At 36.2% G+C, this 22,346-nt stretch overlaps 1 protein-coding gene across 1 annotated transcript in view; it reads left to right on the top strand.

The window, feature by feature from the left end:
- The window catches only part of ANKRD10 (ankyrin repeat domain 10), a 37,257-nt gene that overhangs the window by 10,011 nt on the left and 4,900 nt on the right, over positions 1 to 22,346 (top strand). Inside the window, exons 3-4 of the mRNA XM_066176759.1 lie at positions 4,484 to 4,575; positions 18,910 to 19,145. Coding sequence (XP_066032856.1) covers positions 4,484 to 4,575; positions 18,910 to 19,145 — 328 coding nt within the window. The remainder of the gene's footprint in view (positions 1 to 4,483; positions 4,576 to 18,909; positions 19,146 to 22,346) is intronic.

Genomic DNA, 22,346 nt, shown 5'->3' on the forward strand with positions numbered 1-22,346 from the left:
CCTAGCTTCAGAAAGGGTAGGATACTGGTTCTAAGAAATGGGAGAAATGAGTAGTATTTGGGAATGCAGTCATCTGTTAGAGCTTGAAAGTCTGTCAGTTAAGGAATGGAGTTAGTTTGTATTTCTTTTCAAGTAAAGGCTTCTGTGTCTTAGTCAGGTATCATTACTAGAAGTATTTTAGAAGTGCTTGCATAGTGTTGAGGTTTAACCCCACTGGATACCTAAGCACCACACAACTGCTTCCTTCTTCCCCCCACTCAGGTGAGGGGGAGAATCAGAACGGAAGTGTGAGAATTCATGGGTTGAAATAGAGACAGATTAACAGGTAAAAAAAGAAAACAAAGAAAATGAAATCTTAGAAAATCAAGTGATAAAACATTTTTAAAAACCTCACAGAACTGCCCAGAAAGCTTTGTTGTTCACCACTGCCTGACTGATGCCCATCCAGTGCTGGAGCAATGACAGCCCCAGTTTTACTTGTTGAGCTTGATGTCTCAATATGATTCGGGATAATCCTCTGGTCCATTTGGGTCAGTGGTCCCAGCTGTGCCACATCCCAGCGCACTCCTAGCTACAACGTTGGTGTACTGAAGAAACATTTTGCTGGCCACAAATCCAAAATGCCTTACCAGGTAATATGAGAAAAATTAATTCTATCCCAGCCAAAACTCTATACATAGCTGAAAGCTTTTAGTGTAGATGTGCGTGGGAGCTTTTTATTTTAAAAAGAAATTCCTTCAACTAAGTTGGTTTTGGTTGGGTGGGTTGTTTTGGTTTGGATTTTGATTTTGTTTTTTGATAAATGGAAGGAGTAAAGGTACCAATGAGTGAAATCAATTGAATCATATGCAGGGACTTGGAATTTGGAGAACAAAATAGGAAATACACTCAGAATTCGACTGGACCATCCTCAAGCCAGCAGAATTGGAGTCCCGAAAAGACAGACGGAGGAAAAATGGAGTGAAAAATGGCTTTAGACTGAACTGAAAAAATACTCATACATGAAAGAGGCCTGGGAAGAGAGTTTGAGAAAAGTATTTCATCAGTAGAGGAAATGTCTTTTGAGGTTAAACAGCATAGTGAGGAACTAGAAACTGATTATTCAAGCTGAGATGGATTTACTGATTAAAGCCAAAAAAAGCAAAAGACTCTTCAGCCATATAAAGAGAATAAGGAAGGAAGCTAGATGTTTATTCAGTAACGTGAAATAGAAGTCAAAGGTAATCCAGTCATGACCCCAAGCTAGAGAAGATTGCCCTTGTCTGTGTGAAAGGGTAGCCGTTCTTTCCAAGGGGAAGGAGAAAGGCATTCAGCTGTGAGTTGTAAAAACTAAATGTGTCTGTGCTGCTTCATGAATTCTTTTTGCCATTTCTTCATGAGCACTGTGCACAAAATATTTTAGCCACAGAACCAATCAAATTTATTGTCTTGAATGCTAAATTAATGAAACTCAAAATGAGTTTCTAGTGATTTATTTATAATGCATCCTCTAGATTGTGAGAAAAGTTTGGGCTGTTGGTGCAGTGTTGCAACAGAGGGACAAGTTCAGCTCTAGTTGGGTAAGGCCAGTACAAATCATTGGTGCTTCCCTTCCTGGAATAGTATTACAAAGGGATTGTATCAGACTCAAGCCCAGATGGATAGTGTGACCAACTTAAAAGGATTATGAGGTGTTATCAGGATAATCAGGAATTTATAGAGCTTCTCAAAACAAAATAACTTCTTTTGCTCCACACAGCTAAAAAGAGATAGGGAAGAAGTATCTTACGTGTAAGAATGTACTGACAGGCTGGACCCTGAACTGCTCTCAGAAACTTCTTGGAAGAAACTGTTACTTTGTTTTCCTGTTTGGTCACATCCATTCCAGTTGTTGAATTGAAAGAGAATTGTTTTGAAACTCATGCAGAGTACTTTTGTTTTCTTCTGTATGCATGGTTTTGGATGCATTGAAAAATAAGTAAATTTAAAAGCCATTGTTCAGTGGGATATATATTTTTTCTTTCCATTTAGTCTAGCTTATAATCTAGAGAGAATTTCTGAGGAGAGCTATAAAAGTGTTTCAGTGCAGATATATTTGGCCCCTTACGAGAATTTCAAAGCATCATAATAGTAGTGATGACTGAAATTTGGATACTGTAATTAAAAGGAGTGCTATAAAAATCTAAATCTGTGTAATCTGTATTTTTTAAAGTATTTTTTGAATTCCTTAGCTTTAGGCACATGGTTTTGTGGGCCAGTGATTGAAAGCAGCCCTTCTCAAGACATGTATTCTATTCTGAAATACTAATATTTTCTGTTTGGTGATGGAAGTGGTAGGTGCTATAAGCTTAGCTCATTTTTTTAACACAGTGCTGGGGAGTCCTTTTGCTAAGATTCTCTCTCATCCTTTTTGTGATTCCCCACAGCAATGTTGTCATTCAGTTCTCTAGACCTTACTGTGGGCAGTGTGCCAGGTTTATGGGGCTAGTGGAGATTTTCTTCTCTCTGTCAAATGCATGGCCAACTAACCCTCAACTGAACTTCATATTGAGTCGTTACCTTTTAACTTAAAGTTGGGCTTGTAGATACTAATGCTGACCAAAAGAGGCAAATCACTTACTTTCTATATGTTCACCACTTTAACAAAAAGGGGGGAGGGGGAGGGGAGGGAATCATAACAAAATGATGAATCGAAGACAGTTTTTATGACTGGAAAATTTTTTCTGGATAAATAAATGTCAAATAAATTTCCATGTAAGATAGTTTAAAAAATTATATTCTCTCTTAAACTTCTCTCACTTCCTGTTACTTCAGGGTGAGTTGTAAGTAGGAGAAAATGCATAAACTTCATTGGAAAGCAGTCTTCTATCCATCAACTGCTGACATCCGCTTTGGAAGGAGGGCTGATCTCTAAGGCATTTGCTGCTCTTTTCTGCGTCTAAACTTTGTCAGCCTCAACAATTTTCCTTAGTTCATAAGAAAGTAAACTTTGGTGCCATTATTATTCCCTACTGGGTGTGCCTAGGTAGTTCACTCTTTGGCTGAATATATGTCTTAAGCACTGGTAAGCTGGCTTACCCTCAGTGAATTTGTAACTTGTTATAAAGATATTTCACCGTGAAATAAAATTGTCAAGTAGAAAATTGAGAATATACACCTCATAATCCAAAAAATCATTTGCAAGTTATACTTACACGGTCTAAAAGATAGGATTAAATTTCTCAAAAGCTTGGCAGGCAATTTAAGACACTTAGTAGCTTCTAGGTAGTATGATTGTATTTTGCATGTATTCACATTTCAGGTAGAGCTAAAGTGTAGCCAGTACTGTGGAGTTAGGCATGGACACGGTTGTGTGTAAACACTGGTGAATCAGTAACGGTGCTGTGTTAATTTAATAGCTAATGTTGATATTTTAATAAAAGGAACAAGGACGTTAAACTGAGGCACATACAGTTAGAACATGTTTAATATCTGGAACAGACTAGTGAAGTCTGTCAAAAGTTCAGAGACAAAGAGAAGGGGGAAGAAAACAGAGCAAGAATCCACAAACCCTTGCTACACTGTGGAAGTGTTCTGGATGAATCACATTAACAAAACAGTAACAACATTTACTTGCTACTCTAAGGCAATGTTTCATCACAGATTCTTCTCTGTGGTTCTTAAAACTGATGGTTAATTGCAGGCACTGAATTTCCTCTCCAGCCTGTAGATCCTGATGCATGAGTTTACCTGCTGCTTGCTTGGATTTGTAAAATTGTTGTAGATCCTTCCTATTACCTGTAAGAGGGTTAATGGGGAGGACTTGCCTGAAAAGCAATACTCTACCCCCAGTATGTATGCACATCATGCAAAAAAATTAAATTATTGGATGTGCTGGCTAATAATTATGGAATATAAATTGATGGAGAAAATCAGAAAAGACAAGTATATAGGATGTGGATCAATGTGTATGTGTTGGGAGAGATCTGGCCTGTCCTGTGAACACTGGACATACCTCTGTTACAGTAGAGCTCTGCATCTGTGCTCCTCTCCTGCTAAGTACTGATGGTGCAACACTCGAGGACTGAGTGTGTCAGTAAGATCTGAAAGCAGCACAGTCCTACAGGCTTAGCCTTGCTGCTCCCCAGTTCAAGCGGGCTTGCACAGTCCACCATATTGGGAAATGAAAGTGCCAGGAAATGAAGGTGTTAGAATAATGTGTTCTGGTGGGATATGTTGGGAGGGTTGACCAGTTTTGCTGAATATGAGTCAGCTGATTGCTGAGCTAGTGGATAAGGCTTATCTTGTGAGTTAAATCCTTCAGTGTTACTTCTTGTTAAGAGTCTGATGTACATGGCAGCCAACTGCAGACTTCAAAGTAATGATAAAGTACCTGATGTATTTGCCAGCTAATAATAAATGCTGCTTTTACATATCTGCTGTCTTAATTAAAGTGAATAATGTAATAATAGTATTTTAATTTTTAGAAAGATTATGCTTGACAAAATGTAGTTTGTCTTTACAGGATTATGTTGGTGAAACTCCTATTCATAAAGCAGCACGGTCTGGTAGTATGGATTCCATAAGTGCCCTTGTGGCTCATGGTGCGCAAATAGAGTAAGTGAGGTTTTTTTTGTTGTTGTTGATTGTTGTGTGTGTAGCTGACTAACTTAGATTGGTAAACATAGATACTAATTTTAGAAAGAAAAGTCAAAACAGCAGACATGATTAAAATAATGACAGCTAGACATCTTTCAACTGTAATGAAGCCTAAGATATTTTGCATGTCTAGTAATAAAAGTTCATTTTCTTTAAATGATACCATTGTGCTACATTAGTGTTGCACATACATCTGATATAGTAAAGTATTTATCGTGCTTCTGTCAGATGACCCCAAACTGTACACTTCATTTAGCATGTAGTTACTTTTTACAAGTCTACACCTTGCACTGGTGAATAAATATAGAAAACAATGCAAAAGCAACATTATGTGTAAAACAATAATTCACACCCTTCACCATTAGTTTATTACTGTTTGTTAGTGTATTGTGTATTTGCCCTGTTAACTTTTTTCTTTAAAGGTTTATGTACTGCAAAAACATTCAGAAAAGCTCACAAACTTTTGCAACTTACAGCATGGACAAAATGGATGCAGTTTTCACCTAGAAATGTTGAGTATAAGCTCTATGGCTTATAAATAATATCAATACTTTAGCAATTTGTTTTAATTAGAACTAGCTTTGTTATCTTAAATGGTAACTAGTTACTGTATTTTAACCTGCACTATGAAACTTTGAAGTTGTAAGTGAAATAAGAATCATGTAGTTAATTTCTTGTTTTACCCTTTGGTTTCCATCTTACTGTTTTTGTAATGCTGCCTTGATAAATCTACCATAAAATTTAACTCTTTTAGTGGTGTCAAAGAGTATTCAGGAAATATATTACCTTTAAAATTAATAGTAGTGGACTAGTTGCTTTGTATGTGGAAATTTCTTTATAGAAAAACAAATTAAGCTGTTTCAGTTATTTACAAGCAAATTATATCAGTCTTAAATGTGTAATTTCCCATTTTTCACTCACTTTTGGATATTTTAACGATAAACTTGAAATTAAATTTACTGTGGAATTGAGCAAACCTTAATTATCATCATCAATTAGTATGTAATCTTGTGGTTTTTACGCAGTAGCCTAACAAAAGAAAAGTTTTGGAACTGCATAAACAATGTGAAATGGGTGATCTGTCTTTGACCAAAGCTATTTGCAGCAGAAGCAGCATAGGTTTATAACAGTTTTAGTGAACAGGAAATAATTTGAATTCTCAGTTTTCTAACTTGGAATTTCATCTATTTTTCAAGTTTTATAGGTAATTAAACAACAGGTCCTATCATGGAAATAGTAAAATTTGGACTGCAAAAGGCTTGTGGAGCAACCCAAGTTTAATCCTTTAGAGGATAAGGACTTGGCCCTGTCATCTGAGGGAGTTAGCTATTGACTGATAGGGGTGAGGATTTTTTTCCTTAGAATCCAGTTTCCAGGTTCAGTATGTTAAATCAGGCCAAATCCACTTATATGCTTTTGACACTGATTAATTTTGGGTCATCTGGTTTTGAAAGCTGACCCTGATTAATGGTTATGTAGATTTTCTGGGTTTTGTATAAATTGAAAATGTAGATTCTCTGAAAGTTTTGACTCATTTATTTTATGGCTTCAGTTAAAAGAAAAGGAGAGGGATTTTTGCCAGGTGTGAGTTTTAATTTATAGATATTAACTGAAATGATAATTTACTGTATAAGACCAAGGCAAGAATTTTATGAAATACAGAACTAAGCAGTAACTAGAATTAAGCTGCTGATCTGTACTGATGATGAATAAGTGCTTTTTATTTTTACTGGAATTAGATCTTCTAATCCAATTTTTTCTTTATTTCTTATTATAATTAACAGTACTGAAGTATGTTTTCATAAGGATACATTAAATACCCCTTGGGACTGCAAATAGTTAAATATACTACTTTTACATGATGTTTATAATATACATCCAGAATGCCATCATCCCTACTTTTTACAGCAAATAGAACTGGGATGCTAAGATTTCATTATCACACAAACACCAGAAACAAGTAATGCAATATTGTAAGAAATGTCTTTTTTGTTAATGAGTGATTATTGGGATACTGCTGTTAAAATGAGGTAATATGGACTAGAGAAATCTTGTTATCAGTGTTTACCACATTTCTACTTTATTCCCTCCTTTGGTTATATTGGAAGACAAAGAATATTGATAATAGTCAAGGATAAAAGTAAGAATTTTAGCTTTAATAAAATAGCCTCACTTGAATTTTTCTAGTTTACTGTATTTCAGGCTTGTTAGTGTATTGCTTTTACAGAGAAAGGCAGGATGTTGCAGTCTATAATCTCATTAAAGCTGTTGCATTGTTTTCCTAATTGATGAGAGAGAATTTGGGTCTCTATTCCTGTGTAAATTTGTAATAATATTAAAAAATAATAATTGCACCCTAGTGAAAATATTTTGATTTTTTTTGTGGTATTTACCTTCTCATTTTAGCTGAAGCATATTCTGTGCACAGTATGTCCTACAGCCATAAAAATGGTTGCTCCACTAACTATGGTATTCATGGACCCTTGAAGAGGGGGAAGCAGGTGGTCACAATGTCCTCATATGAGTGAAAAGGTTTGCTGTGTAACTGACTTTTTAATGTGGATAGTACCTTTTAAAGTATCCATACTTACTGCTGGATTTTCACTAGAAGGCATATTGATGCAATTTATGTATGGTTAATTGTGTATTATTTATCATTGTGACAGACAAGTGTCCACAGCTCTTTATGGAGGAAAAGCCTTCTTGGTGCCATGTTTTGTTTTGCTCTTTTGCACTGTTATGTAAATGCTGTGTTTTAATGTAGTTACATAGTTTTATCACAGCATATGTAAAAATACAAAATTCAGCTGTAAACACAGGACACTGTTGAATCAAAAAGAAGAAGCAGATGCAAGTGTTGATTATCCTGATTTGTTCAATGTCTATTTGCATGTGGTACACTTATTCATTGTGTCCACTTATTTCTGAATAAAAATTCTCCTGCAGCTGTCATTTAAGCAGTTGTATATTCCTCAGTGTCTTGATTTAGAGCAAAGAGTGAAGTTTCAAAGACTGTGTTATCCTGGGATAGAGAGAGGTATAACTTGTGGAATGGAGCATGGCTTGGTATGCACGCATCCAATTGAACACAAGTTCTTGCTTCCTTTAGGGTTTTATTGATCATGATATTTGGATAGTATTCTAGAAAAGCTTTTTATTTTCCTTCTAGAAATCTTCAGGTTTGGGGTAAATTTGGGGTTTATACCATGGTGGAATATTATGAGACCCCGCCAAGAAATAATTTCCTTTCTAGTTTCATATACTCTGATCTCAAGGTTTGAGTAGAAGTGATAGGCTGGGATAAATAAACCAGTACACCTGTTTCCACCAGATGACATTCATACGGTGATGTTGATCTGGTTTAGGCAGATGCTTTAGCCACTTTCTTGTTAAAGCTGTCTGGCATTCATATCTGAGTATGTAAATTTAATGCTAGAAATGTCCTATCACTGATAGTAAGTTTTTCAGCAAGATCTTTATTCTCATTCTTAAGCAGGGACTTACTTAATTTTATTTCTTCTTTTCAAGCTCTTGTGTCACAAACTGCCTTGTGTTGTTTAAAAAGGCAATTTCATTGTCTTCTTTCTTCTTCACAGCTGCTCTCCATCCTCCATAACAGAATGTGATTTTTTAGTGCTGCTGGATTAGTCCTTTGTGAAATTCTTGTATTTCTGTTTCATGTGACCACTCTTGTGATATCTCAGCTTTTATTCTTCTCATTTGTACTTTTGAGATCTCTTGACTTTCTGAAAATCAGTCACCTCTAGTGAAGAGGCAGAAGAGGGGTGATGTGTTGTTTTCGTGACAGCACAGAAGTCGGCCGTTCTTTTGTGATGTGTACCCTCAGTTCTGGAGGGGAAGTTTTCATGGCCTGTTCTCTTGAAGGATCTCAGGGCTCAGAAATCTCCTGTCTTGGTTAATAGATACCTTCTTGATTTCTTAAAATCCTAGGAGCTACTTGCAGGTTTTTAATGTGAGCTTGTTTTTCCTTCCTAGCTAACTTAGCTACCAAACTTTTAATATTGAACTGCAGTCCATTTCTGCTGTTAATATACTGGCAAAGTGCCACAGCTGTGTCACCTTTTTACTTCAGAAGCTGTATTACAGCATAGATTCAGTGCAGAAGAACCAACATCCTACTTTCCTACAGTCATTAAATTAACCTCTTCTTGAGAGTAATGCTTCAGGATCTTACTGATCATTTGGTTTTAGGTGCTTTTTCAACAGAGAGTTTCTTATCTGTTAATTAGTATATTAATGCTTGTATAATCTGGTACTTTCCAAACTCAGACCTCTTCATACACCTTTTTTTTTATGAACCTGATTGCCTCCAGATACTAGTTAAACTGCTGGATTAATTGCTGTTGTTGCATTATTAGACATTGCTGTATAAGTAAGGAAAAATATATGGCAGTTCTTATTTAACTGTATATAACAAGCATCACTGTACTATTCTTGTAGTGACCATTTTTCAATTTTGAGGATACACGTGTTAGAATTTATTCTGCCTTTCTCATTTTATATAAATTCTTATGGAAAGGCAAATTCAAAGTGATATGTGTATTTCAGTGGTGAAACACTAATTCTCCTTCAAAAACCTGTAGGTAAAGCTTGGTAATTTCTTTTGGTTTCTTGTTTGGTTGCTATGGTTGTAGTAGTACTTGAAGTGGTGTTGTAGGAGCTTATGATTATGAAGTATGGCAGTAATTTGGATTTAGTCTGAAGAAAAGGTTTGGAAATAGCAAAGCAGAATGTATACACATGAGTGACTGATAAAAAAATTAGAAAGACTCAGTCTTAGAGTAAACCAGTTTGGAAAAATGTAGTTTTCAGTTACTGACATTCCTAATAATTGCAGGAAGCTGAGGCAAACTCACACCACTGAATTCCTGTTCAGTTTGAATGCAGATTATTCTTAGTGGGGGTGGAATAACAGCAGTGATTACTGACATCAGTTGGAAAATAGTGCAGAATATGAGAGGTTGTGCTTTCTATGAATAAAGTAAAATCCGTCATTAAAGCAATGATACTTATGACCTTTCTGAAACATAAAGAGGAAATTCACTAGATACATGTGAGCTTGATAGGTTAGCTTAATCATTAGTAAGGTGGTTTCTTGACTTTTCTTCAGTCTAAGAGAGCTGGGTAAGGAATATTGGAAGTATTACCAAAACTTAAACGTGGATAGCTCAGATTTCTGACAGGAATGTTTGGGGGTTTTTTGGTTGACACTGATCTGCCTTCATGTAAGATGTTATGCTAATGTTCACATTAATGTGTGCAGTTTCCCTTAGGATAATTTTTTTTTTTTTCTGCAAGATGAGCTATTCTGTTGCTACTCTGGCTACAGAAACCTGGGTACAGTTAAGTCAAGTGGAGAACCCAAAGTGTTGCAAAGTGGTACTTGGCCAGAGTTAAATACAGTGAAAGAAACTATTATATCTCAAATATAGTAGTCTTACTAGTTCTGATGGTTAGTCCAGATGTCAGTAGTGGTGATCTATAGGTGTGCTGTGCTTGATCTGGCAATAGTTCTTGAGTAGAGAAGTGATGAGATGATTGTTTATTGCAATGTCTGTTCTAGACTGCTGTGTTGATTTTGGTTGTTTGCTGATCTGGTTTCTGTCTTTTCAGTGAAGTTGTTCATAGACCAGCTAGTACCTAGTAGCCCATGGACAAAAAAGCCCAGGAATTAGTTGTGGTGTGGCCCAGAACATTTTCAGGTTGGTCAGAAAAGTTTCTCATGGCATGGAGGCTTAACAAACCATGGAAGAGCTTTGGTAATTAAAACTTAGTGAAAATATTACTCTTCAGCTTCATTCTGTTTTGCTTGATTGGGCTCATATGTGATAGATAAATTTTCTTATAAAGGAAGAAAAATCTAAGTTGGAAAAACTTTTTCATAAAGCTCTTTTAAGCTGGTTTTATGCACTTCAGCAATTCCTTAATCCAAAAGATTTTATGCCTGCTTGAGTAAACACATCAAGTTATTTTTGACACCAAAAAGAAAAGAAAAAAAATTGTGTAGTTTGATAGTGTCCCTATAATGGAAAAATAATAAAACCTGTATTCCTTTCATTCTTCATTTTTTCCCTGCTTCTGGCACAAAAATGCCTTTACATTAATTTACCTCTTCAGTTTTATTTCCAAACTTCCACTGTCCATGCTTTTTGTACTGAACAGCTTGAACTTTCTTTCAAGTCTGGCACATTTGAGAGATGCTTACTTTCTTAATTTCTCTACATCTTAGCTGTCTTTGGGTTTCAGTTTTTTGTTGAGGAGAAATAATGTCATTTTATTTGCTGCTAGAGTCATCTTGGTAGAAATCTGTGTTGCAAGGTGGTTTTATCTTTTCAAGTCAGAGTTTGCTCTGAACCTGTCTTCAGTAGTTTTCCATTACGCTTTCTTCATTGTTGGCAACTTTATTTGCAATTCTTGCTCTGTTTCTAGAAACATGAAAGCAATAGCAATGATAGTTCTCATTGTCATAAGGCTGGCTAAGTAACTCTTACATTCTCTTTGTGTTTAAAGTGGCTGCAGTACTATAAAGATGTGTTTTTGGAATTTAATTTCACTAGTGATCTAGGAAATACTTTCATTTTCGTTGGAAAGGTCTTTTCTTTTACGCTGGATTGCAATCAGATTGTATTTTCAAGAATTCCCATAGTCTTTCATACCTTCCCTCTGTGAATTGTTTTTAGGAACCACTTAAATAATGAAATATGAATTTAAAAATATTGTTGCTGGTACCAAGCCAAGTCAGGTCTGTATTGTTCAGGGAAAAGTTTAATTGGAAACGTGAATATTTTGTACACAAGGTACTGAAAATAAAGTGCGCTGTTTGAAGTCTTTAATAAAGTGTATAAATGGGAATACAGATAAAAAATCCTAATGGTGATGTTTGTGGTAATTGCAACATTACCTACCATGGTTAATGAATTCTTTCTTCTGCTGGTGTTTGCTCAGTCAGGAGTTGAAGTATATAGGAGCTAATTATGGCTGCATAATTCATAGTGAACCTTGACTTTCCTGTGGAGAAAGTGGCTTCACAAAGCAGAGTCCTTCTATCCAGTATATTCCTCTTGTTATGATTTTGGATGATGTTTTAAAACTGTAAAATCATTTCAGCTGCCAAACGCTTTGTTGTGAAATAAAAACTTGGCACCAACTTGTGCTTTTGTAGATGCCCAGTGTGTAATTGTAGCATTAATTTGTATAGCTGCTCCAGCAGTGACACACATCTATTTAGTTAATATTATTTTTCTCTTGGTATATGGAAAAAAAAAGTTTGAAACAATTCTATAACTTCTGTATTTGGACACCAAAGGGTCAAAACACTTAAAGTTTAGTATTTTAAAATAATTTTGCTTTAGAAATTTTAGACTAGTATACTACTGTTTATATAGGAAACGATTTTTCTCACTGTGGGCGTTTTAGTGTTCTGATCTTTTTTTTTTCTCTTTCTTCTTTTGTTTTGTTTTAATCCTTGTATCTGCTAATTTTTGTATAGGAATAGCTACTAATTCTTTTGAGATACAGCATACTAAATTTAAAGTAATTGAAGCCATGAGTTGACCGGTAACTTTTATCCGTTCTATATAAATTTCAGTGAAGAACTGAAAAATTGGTTTCAGGGTGAAAGTTATAATGCTTTTAAAGGCATAAAAGGCTTAGTATCTTGTTGTTAAGGTGGTCACATGATAATGGCTTACATATTGAATAATGTGCTACAGCACTTCATGTATGTTAATGTACTTTTAATCTTAATGTTGCCTGCAAATATGTGATCCCTTATGATATAAGTTTCCTGTTTATGCACCATTGCCCGTTTAAATCAAACAGAAGATTCTGAAACTGTAAAAACTACACATGTCAATGTTTTACAGCTACGTAATTCGAATTGACTTGATTTTTTCAAGTAATCCTAGAAAGGGGGAGCATTCCATATAGAAACTGCTGAAACTGCCACAGGTGCTTCTCCGAAAACCTTACAGTTGTGGCATTGAATGTTCAGTATCGCTTCCTTTCTGCACACAAGGCATACTGTTGAGGTATTTGTTGCGGTGATTGGTTTTAATGCTAATCTAGGAATTCAGATATAGAATCTATAGATTTGCATGCTTTGCTTACCCTAATTTACAATTATCTACATTTTTATTTGTAAACTAACAATAGATAAGTTGAGATCAGTAATTTTTAACAGATATTACATTGATATACGAAAACTGTGGTTTATTTTCTTAGATTGTCGCATGGCATTAACAAAAACACAGTGAGCTGTAGGTGCTGTAATCACTATTTCAAATTAAACATTTAGGAGGGTTTTTTTACATATATGATTTTCCAAAATACTTATTGTTGACTTTTTGTGTAGCAAATGTTTGTTTTGTTTTTCAAGGTATGTGACATTATAAGTTGAAGGTAGTGTATTTCTATGTTAAAAAGACATAGAAATCTACTTGGTTGTTTTCTGCCAATGAATATGAAAAATGAACAGTTAAAGCAACTTAGAAGCAATGTTTTTTTGAAGTAAATTCAATAGCATTTATAACTCAATGTGAGAAGCACAAGTCTTTGTTTTCTTTCTGCAGATGTTTTGAAGAGTAAATTCTGTAAGTTACAATGAAATAAATCTTCCTTGCCACAAAGTCATATTTAAACAATTATAGATTTTGAGTGTTTAGAGTTTCTTTACTTTCTATGGCTTAGCCATAGTGGAAGCATCTTGAATATTTTTTTAAAGCTTGCCTCAGTTTTTTTCCTTTCTTTAGTAAACTTCTTAAATTAGATTGAAATAATAAAAATTTCCTCCTAAATAAAGCTAAACTGAAAGTTTACTTAGTGTTTCTGTACACCAATCCTGTTTGGCCAGATAATGCACTTGTCTCTTGGTTTTGAGCAACAGTTGAATTACACTCACAGCCAACATTTTTGAAAAAGCATTTCAGAAGAAGAAAATACCTAAAGTCGTGCTTCATCAGTGTCCTCTTTATAGCTGCTTTAATTGGATACCAGGACTCTCAGATGGACTGGGCATTTAGAATGAGAGTTCAGATGATGTCAACCCAGAGGGAGAAAAACGAATACTTTAAAAAAAAGTCCTCTTCATGCCAAGATCAGTCAGTTTTGAAGACTGCCTGTGGACATCACTTGATGGAAGAAGAAAAAGAGAGTTGTTTTAAGCACTGTAGGTCTGTGAATAAATGTATATGCAAAAGTCAGAGCGTTAACTCAAAATATCAGTGTGTGTTCTGAGTTTGTTTATAAAACACCTGTCACTACAGAGCAATGCAAGTGTCATATGTCAAGAAACTTCAAGATCACCTACTCATCCATATTCAGACTTTCACTGTCTTTTCTCATGGATGTTTTCCATTTAGAATAACCTTATAATATGAAAATGTATCCTTCCTTGCATTTGGCTTTCTTCTTTTATGTTGGAGTTAGCATCTTGTACTTCTCTACTTTGAAGAAAACACGGTGTTTTTATTCCCACCTCCTGGATTTTAGCCTACAAGAAGGCTGAGGGTAAATAATACCATGCTTCATGATTTTTATTTGTTTCTAGTAATAAGAATTACATGGAAACAGTGAATAAAGTATATTGCAAAAAATTGCTGCTGAGTGAAAAAACCTGAACAGGACTCAGTCATTTTTCAAATACTTGAATTGCCTTGGAAAAAGGATACAAGACACGTGTTTTCTAAACATGGAGTGTATTGACTTTCTGACCACTGCCTTTAGCACTGGACAATGTTAAGTAAGGAATTTTTCTCTTGTTTGTCAGTTCATGCCTTCATGTATGTTCCTTTCTGGAGCAGGTGCCAAAAAAGAAATTATATTTTCAGAGCTTTTGTTTTCAGTGTCCGTTTTTCAGTTTTTCCACCTGTTCCTGTAGCTAGACTGACCTTCAGAGTTGGTTTTAGTTATTGATTTTTTTTCGTTTTTACTGGAGAGAGAGGGATTTAAATTCTTGGAGCACTGCTCTCTCATTTGACTGTTACTAGGCCAACCTTTGGAAAATTCTGCGCCAAGTCAACGAATACTGTTTAATAAAGGCTGACTATACATAAAACACATCACTTTCCACACTTACTCTGATTTTATGTCTTCTTCCACACCTTCCTTGCTGCTGGCTTCTTCCTTCATAATGAATTCATTTGAAAAATGCAGTGTTTGTAACCTGCTATTTGTCTTGTTACAGCTAGAAGCCTAGCCTAGAGACAAACCTTGAAAAGAAACATAAGCTTGTCCTTAAGTTTGGCATCTTTGTCACAAAACAAAAAGTTTTTTTTAAAAGCCACTAACAGCAAAACCCCCTACAAAACAAAACGTAAAACCTGCTAGAAATTTCCATGCTCATTTTTTTTTTTTAATTCTGAGTAATGCAGTTGCAGAAATAGACCTGTCATGTTTGCTGTATGATTAGCAGTAACAAAAGGACAGTTTAGCTGAAGATTCAGTGTGTTCCGAGCTTCTTGGAACTTCCACTATTTCAGGGTGTTTAGGATAAAAGATCAAAGCTGGTACCAAAGGGATTTTTTTACTTACTAAAAAAAGTGGAGGTTGGGTGGAAAAGAAGATTTTTTTTTTCAAGACCCATGACATTGTGGTAGTTCTGCCCATGTTGTCCACTGGTTTACTTTTTTTTCCAGTGTTTTTCTTTCACAGCCCAGGTCTTGAAGTTACTTTTCAGTTATAATATCCTTTAACAATCTTTTTCCTTATGTTAGCAGCCACGATGAATGAAGTACCTTTCAAGGGATGCTAAATTACTGAAATAGGTGTAAATTTACTTGAATATAGTGATTATCTCTGAGTTCTATGCTTGTTGATTTTTATTCCATTTTTTTAGCCATGCATTCCATGTCACATGGCTGCTACACTTTATAGCCAGATGAAGCACACACCATTCCTCCTCCTTTTCACTTGATAGTCAGTTTACATATAATTGCAGTTCATAACCAAGGGCTGACAATAGGGATTGCACGTAAGAGGTTGAACTGCTCTTTTGTGTGATTGGGACAGTGAACCTTTTCTATTTTCATCTGTATAATCTAGTCTGTCTACAGTAATGACACTTAAATTCTTAGCTCCTGGGATAAGCTGAGGAAAACGCTTCACTGGCAGACATGGGCAGCAGATTTAGTATTTAGATGTGTTCCAAGTTCCTTGTAATTGCAGCTCTAACAGGATGGTTCCACTCTGAGTTTAGACTAATACTTTTAAAGAATGGTCTAGTAGATATCCTAGCTTTTTAATTCATTAAAGTACTCCAGGGTTTCTGGAAGGATGGTATTAGACAGTTTTTCTGTTACAGACTCAGAATCCTTACAGTAATTGGCATTATTTCTAAATTATTTTGAGAATACCTAAACTATTCCAGTCTGGTAAAACTCCATGATATCTGTTAAGACATTTTCTTTCCTATTTTGTTCCTGTTTACATTAGCAATTTTTTTAATTACTTGCATTTTGTTATGATAGGCTTATATAGCACAGCTAACTCTTGCTGCCCTTTGTGCTCTGACTGACAGATTTTTTCCTCCTAGAGAAAGCTAGAAAAATCAGCTAAAGAAATAGGTCTTTTTTATCTTTCTAGCCTGTTTTTGAGAAAGTGATGGAAGGCTTCTGCAGGATTTGTCAGCTTGTCCTTCTCTCCTTCCTGTTAATATTGGGATGCAAGCCATTTAATAGAAATTTGAAAGTATATGAAAGTCCAGGAATAATCAGGCTTTGATTAAAATCATGAACATGGACAACTGGGTATAAAAAAGATCCTCAGATTAGTGTTCCCACTGTAAGGGGGCAGAGAGAACTTTACAGCTGTGTTATCTTCCATAACATTTGTTCAAACAGTTTCTAGAGGCATCTAGAACTTATAATCTTCTTACTTCATTATAATTACAATCTTCTTACTTCATTGAACTTTTTTTTTCTTAACTAACTTGATAGGCGAAATTCAGATTCACACCCTTAAGAGAGGAGTTTCTAAACTTCAGAAGCAAGAATGTTAAATCCGATAGGCTTGAATCCCTTGAAAATCTATGCAGTGCGCCCAGAACGTTTCTGTAAAATAAGCACATCTTTGTCTACTTGTTAAGAATAATTTGTTCTGGAAGAGGTAGAAATGGGGCAGATCTTTAGATATCAAAATATCATCACATTTTAAAATTTTGCAAACTCCAACTCCTATTTACCTTTTTCTGGAAAATTTAATTTTTCTTTCCCAGGATTTGGTTGTGGAGCTTTACACACTTTGATCTTAGTTTATAATCTCCGAATGCCTCTGGCATCTTACATTGGTGATCCTTTGGAAAACGATGACTTAACTGTAGTCTCTTACAGTCAATTTTGAAAAGCAGAGTTAGTGTTCACTAGTACTTGCTAAGTATTAGAATTACTGACTCTTTGAATGTCTGTTAGATTAGGTGACCATTCAGTACTATACTGGTTTTGTCATTTTTATCTTTGCATAACTTTATTCTGCTCTTGCTTAGATTTCTTTTTCTGTTCTTTTGGGGCTTGCAGATTTAAAAAAGGTATCAGAGAACTGAGCTTTTCTTCTTGAGCAGAACAGATCTGTTAAAATTTCTGTTTCCTAAGCTGTAGTTTCATTGTTCTATATCCTTATGTCCTGCACAAGTAAATGGGAATTACTGGAGGAGTGTCAGGTGTTGCTTGGCAGCAGCTTCAACAAGTCATCTAGTTCAGCAGGGGAAAGGATTGACAGTAGAATTTCTAACACCATAGGCAGCTCTTAAAATGAGGGGAAGAGACCCCTCAAGATTCAGCAACCTTTAAAACTTTCTCCTGATGCTAGCTTTAATTATCCTTTGTTCATATTAATCCCATTCATATATGCTGGATGCGCGGAACAGATTATTCACTTTGCAGCTCTCTTGGAAGTGTTCAAAACTAATACCACCTTGAAGTTTCATTTCTTTTGACTAACTAGGTTTTTCAGTATTCTGAAGTCTTACTTTCTGGAGCACTCTTGCCTGCTGTTCTGTGGATTTTCACTAGTAGTTCAAGTAAATAATGACTTAGAATAGTGTAGTTTGGCATGAAATTAACCCTGGTTTAGGTTATGAGTTTTGTGAATCTGTAGTAAATGGCTTATCCATTTATGGAAAAAGACTTGCTGTAATAGTCAAAAAGCTTTTCTTATAGCAAGTAAGTTACAATGATCTAGGAAGCAAATCTGGGCTTTGTTCTTTAAATTCTTCTCATGAGCTGGAGTTTCAAGAGAATCAGGTCTATTAATCTTCTGAATTCTTATTCTGTTAACTGGTCTGTTTCTGGATTTTTAAGCAATGGACTTGTTCAATTGGCTGAAGCCAAGAAACTAAAATTCCATTTTTCTGACTAGTTACATCTATCTGGAAAAATATTAGGAAAGATTAATTGGCGTCTTTTGCATCATCATCTAGTTTTGTCATTCCTGGCCTTCTTGTCTCTGTTTTTGTGCTCTTCTTGATGAACTTAGTCTAAATTGCTAAGCACAAGACATCCTGTGTGCTTGTGTAAATGCATGTGATACAGCACTCTTTCAAATTAAACCTCTCCGTCTCTGCATATCCTCCCTGATTTCATTCCTAACCTCCTTGATGCACTAGAGTATGCAAAATCCACTGCCATTCTCTTGTGCACAGAAGTCTTGGTTGAAATTGCCAAAGCAAGTCCCAGTACTTATGATGTCACACACTTTGAAATGAGAAACAAACCAGAAACAAAAATATAAGCAAAGCATAACTAAATATAGCATCTTTCTCTGTCTTTTACTATATATGTATATATTTTGTTGTTAGGAAAATAGTGATGATGTTGTTACCTTAGAAACCAGAATGCCATGGACAATTGCCAAGTCATGTTAAGTTTGTTTTGAGTATTTGATCTTTTGCTCAAGTTAAAGCAATAGATTGCAGAATAAACTGCAGAAGATGGTAAAATTCAACACTTAAATTAGTCTGAAGTTTATGTAAAGATCAGGTACTTCAGACTATTTTAGAATAAAGCATTTTGAGAAGTTTAAATAGGAAGATGGTTTAAGGCACATAGTATATTGATTTTATTTAAAAGTGTATTGTCTTCCCAAATTTTGCTTAGAAGTGAGATATATGCAAAAAGTTAAGATAGTTATAAAACTAAGATTGATAACTAATTTCTTAATGGAAAATTTGCTAAGTGTATGTTTTCTCTCATCACCGGCAGATAGATAGTCAGTAAGGGCAGCAGCAGCAGCCAGCTGGCCTGATGAATGAGTGTAATCCAGTTTCTTTGTATTGTACAGCTTGAGAAATGCCAGTGGCCTGACAGCAGCAGACCTTGCACATACCCAGGGCTTCCAAGAATGTGCCCAGTTTCTCTTGAACCTCCAGAACTGTCACCTGAATCGTTTCTATAGCAATGGCACCTTAAATGGGGTTCATCAGAATGCAGGTCCCAATCCATTCAGTGGTGGGACAAGTCGAAAGAGATCCTTTGAAGATACGGAGTCTGCTGGAGTAAAGAAGGCTAGAACAGAAGGTGAGACCCCAGAGGTAAAAGGGATGGGTTGATACTGTTGCTCAGAAAGGAAAATAAATGTTTTGAAGTCTTTTGGAGTGGATGTTGAGTATTATTGACAAACTCGCATATCTAAATTACATGTTAATACAAGAAGCAGATTAATGCAATTATTCCATGCTGCAAGATCCCAGTTCTCCCTATCATCATCGTGGCGTGCTTAGAAATTTCTTTTTCCAGAGAGTGCTAAAGCTGCATGATGCTGAGAATAATTATGCAGAGGAGTATGAGCTGAAATTAGCTTCTCCTCCTTCCTCAGTTTCTTCTGCTTCTGGAGGGCCAGGCAGTGTTCCATTGATTTACAAAGATGCCTGGATGTTCTGATGGTAGTTTTCATTCAGGGACTAATTCACAGTTCAGAAACTGCTACGTAAGGTGGATGGAAGAAATTGAATGCAGAAGGGTTTCCCAAATCAAGAGAGGTTGTGTCTGTAAATTAACATACCCTGAGTTTCCAGGATTGTTTTCCAAGGGAAACTGCTGTCTTACACAATGGTGTAAGACCAGAATGAACCTTAAGGTTTCCTATCCAGTCTTGTATGTTGAGCCTTGTATCATGCTTTGCCAGCAGTGATGGAGTAGTACAACTTAAAGATACTTTTTGCAAGCTCTGTGTAGAAATCTTTTTTTAGAAATACCTTGAGTAATGTGGTAGAGGAGAATTATCTTCTTCCTTTCTATTGGTTATCCCACTAAATTCCTACTAAAACCAAGAGAACAGTTCTGCACTCAAACCTCCTTTTTCCTGATGATGCTTTTCTTCAGCATCAGGAAAGGTACTTCATAGGTCTTCATCAACTCTTCATTCAGTTAAAGTTGATGTTCTAACATAAGGGACTTTCAGTGAGCTGAATGGAATAGGCTTAAACAGTGCTCAATTCCAGATAGCAAGGGGGAAATTGATACCTAAACCATGTTTCTAAATATGACATAGGCAACATAAATCACATCTATATCAATACTACTGTTTGTTCACTACTTCCTATCCAAACACCACTTCACCTATACCATGATCAGAGACTTTAACTGGGTACTCCATTGCCAGTCATAAACAGGATATGTTGCTTCGTGTAGCTGGTCTAAATGATAAATTTCATTATGGAGAAGAGTCCCTGTGCAATTAAATAAAAGACTTCAGGAATAAATATTTAATAAGTAGCTACATAGAACAAGAAAACTTGTCCAGTACACTAGTGTCCTTAACCACTGCAGAAAGATGTTTTCAGTCCATTGATCTGCTACCAGGAGGCACTGCATTTATCTTGCATTTTGGAGAGCTGCTCCATCTCAGTGTTCCTAAGCAGCTGTCTCTTTCAGAATATGCTCCAACCTTGTCAATAGGCAGCATTTCCCCACCATCTGGGGGAGTGGTGCTGTATCTGCGTTATCTTTCACTGCACAGAGTTGGTCCAGTAGCTGTTAGATTGAGCAAATAGACAGTATTTGAAGTGAATGAGTGCTCCTGAGCAATTACAGAAATGTTGTAAAAGCAATTGGAGTAGGTAACTTTTGAAATTGTTAACAGTATGACTTTTTAAGACCTTCACAAACAAATGCAAAAGCTCTGCTGCTTTTGCTTGATGGTTTTTGGAGTAACTAAGAGATGCATGTCAGCTGCAGAAGCTGCAGTTTCTAATCTGACATGTTTGCCCTCAAAGACATCAGCATCAGTGATAACTATTGCATTGATGTAAAAAGTCTCTTGCACTGAGAATGAGTCACTGTTCCTGAGGCATCTTGATAAACAACAGAGCTGAGTGATGAGTTATCAGTACATCTTTGTGCTTAGCTGGCCTTTTTACTGAACAAGCCCAATTTTGTGTTAGACTCTTTCTAAAACCACGCTGGTTTGTTGTCCTTTAAAAGACTGTTTGTACAGGAGATTCCAGATGTTCAGAGAGTGAAGCCAACCTGTATTTGCAGGGAAGAGTCAGGTTTTGATGGCCATACCCCAAACTGAAACAATCACTGCTTTGAAACTACTTTCTGTGACAACATATGTCCCTTACAAGAACCTGTAAGCACTAGAGTTGAGAGAAGATAAATGCTTAAGGTGTGCTTTGCCCTGGAATAACTAAACTGGGCAGTGGATGGTCTTTACTTGTTATGTTTTATATGCATACAGGTGTATCTGCTAACAGGTGCACAGTATTAAAAAAGGCCTTAAACCTCAAAATTAGGCAGTGCTGATACACGATACACTGTGATAGAAAATAATTAAGTATAATTAACAGAAGTAAATTGGTGACCACTTTCAGAATATATATGCCAAATCGTTTCTAATTTTGACTTAGAAACATAACCTGGGTTTTCTGTCCATTTTTCTGAAATCAATTCCAGAAATTTCATCCTGCTGCATGGGAAGGTGAGCAGGGGATGGTGCACAGGTTCAAAGATGATGGTGATGCACACTGGGCCTGATGCTGGTCACACAGCTGCATTTGTGTCAGTTGTAATTCTGACCCCTTCTAGTCCAGCCCTCAGCAGGTCAGACTTGTGCTCTGACGTGTGTGCTGCTTACAGCCAATGAGTGTCTCGGTGTCACAAGCCTCAGCACACATGCTTTGGGTGTTCTGTGTGGGGTGTGATGGACAGCATTCCTGGAAATGGACCCTGGAATTGGCTAACATGAAACTGTACTTACATATTCCTCTAGATAACTAAAAAAAAAAAGGTCTTTCCCTTCCTGGTTTGGGGTAATTTGAAGCCTGCTGATCCAAGGGCCCTGTTGTCGTTAAAGCCCTCAGTGATCTCTTTGGCCCTGGAACACTTCAGGGCTTGAGGTTCTTTAAAAATCAGTAGTTTATGAAAATTTTGGTTGTGGCCAAGGTAATGGGAACTGAATTGCAGTCCACCAAAACAGGCATTTATAACATAATATTAAGAGTGTGTGCAATGTGTGTAGAAAAGCGTGTTAATGTCAGTGTGAGAGTGGGGCAGGGCCTGCTGGGATAGTAGTGGAGCAGTGCCCTGGGTAGATACAAGAAATAGTGAAGTCAAGCCCATATTGCTCATTAAGCATTCCCCTCAGCAGTCTAACCACTTGGCAGCTTCTCTCAGAAGACAGTTCTGCTTATTCAGCTCTCGGAGAGATCCCTGGAACAGTCTGGTATGGATAAGGGTGGGTTACTGGGACCAGGCCCTTGGGAGTGAAAAAGGGAG

This window comes from Chamaea fasciata, unplaced genomic scaffold (genome assembly GCF_029207755.1).
Source record: "Chamaea fasciata isolate MVZ Bird 193981 ecotype frontalis unplaced genomic scaffold, bChaFas1.0.hap1 SCAF_2, whole genome shotgun sequence".
Lineage (NCBI taxonomy): Eukaryota > Metazoa > Chordata > Aves > Passeriformes > Sylviidae > Chamaea > Chamaea fasciata.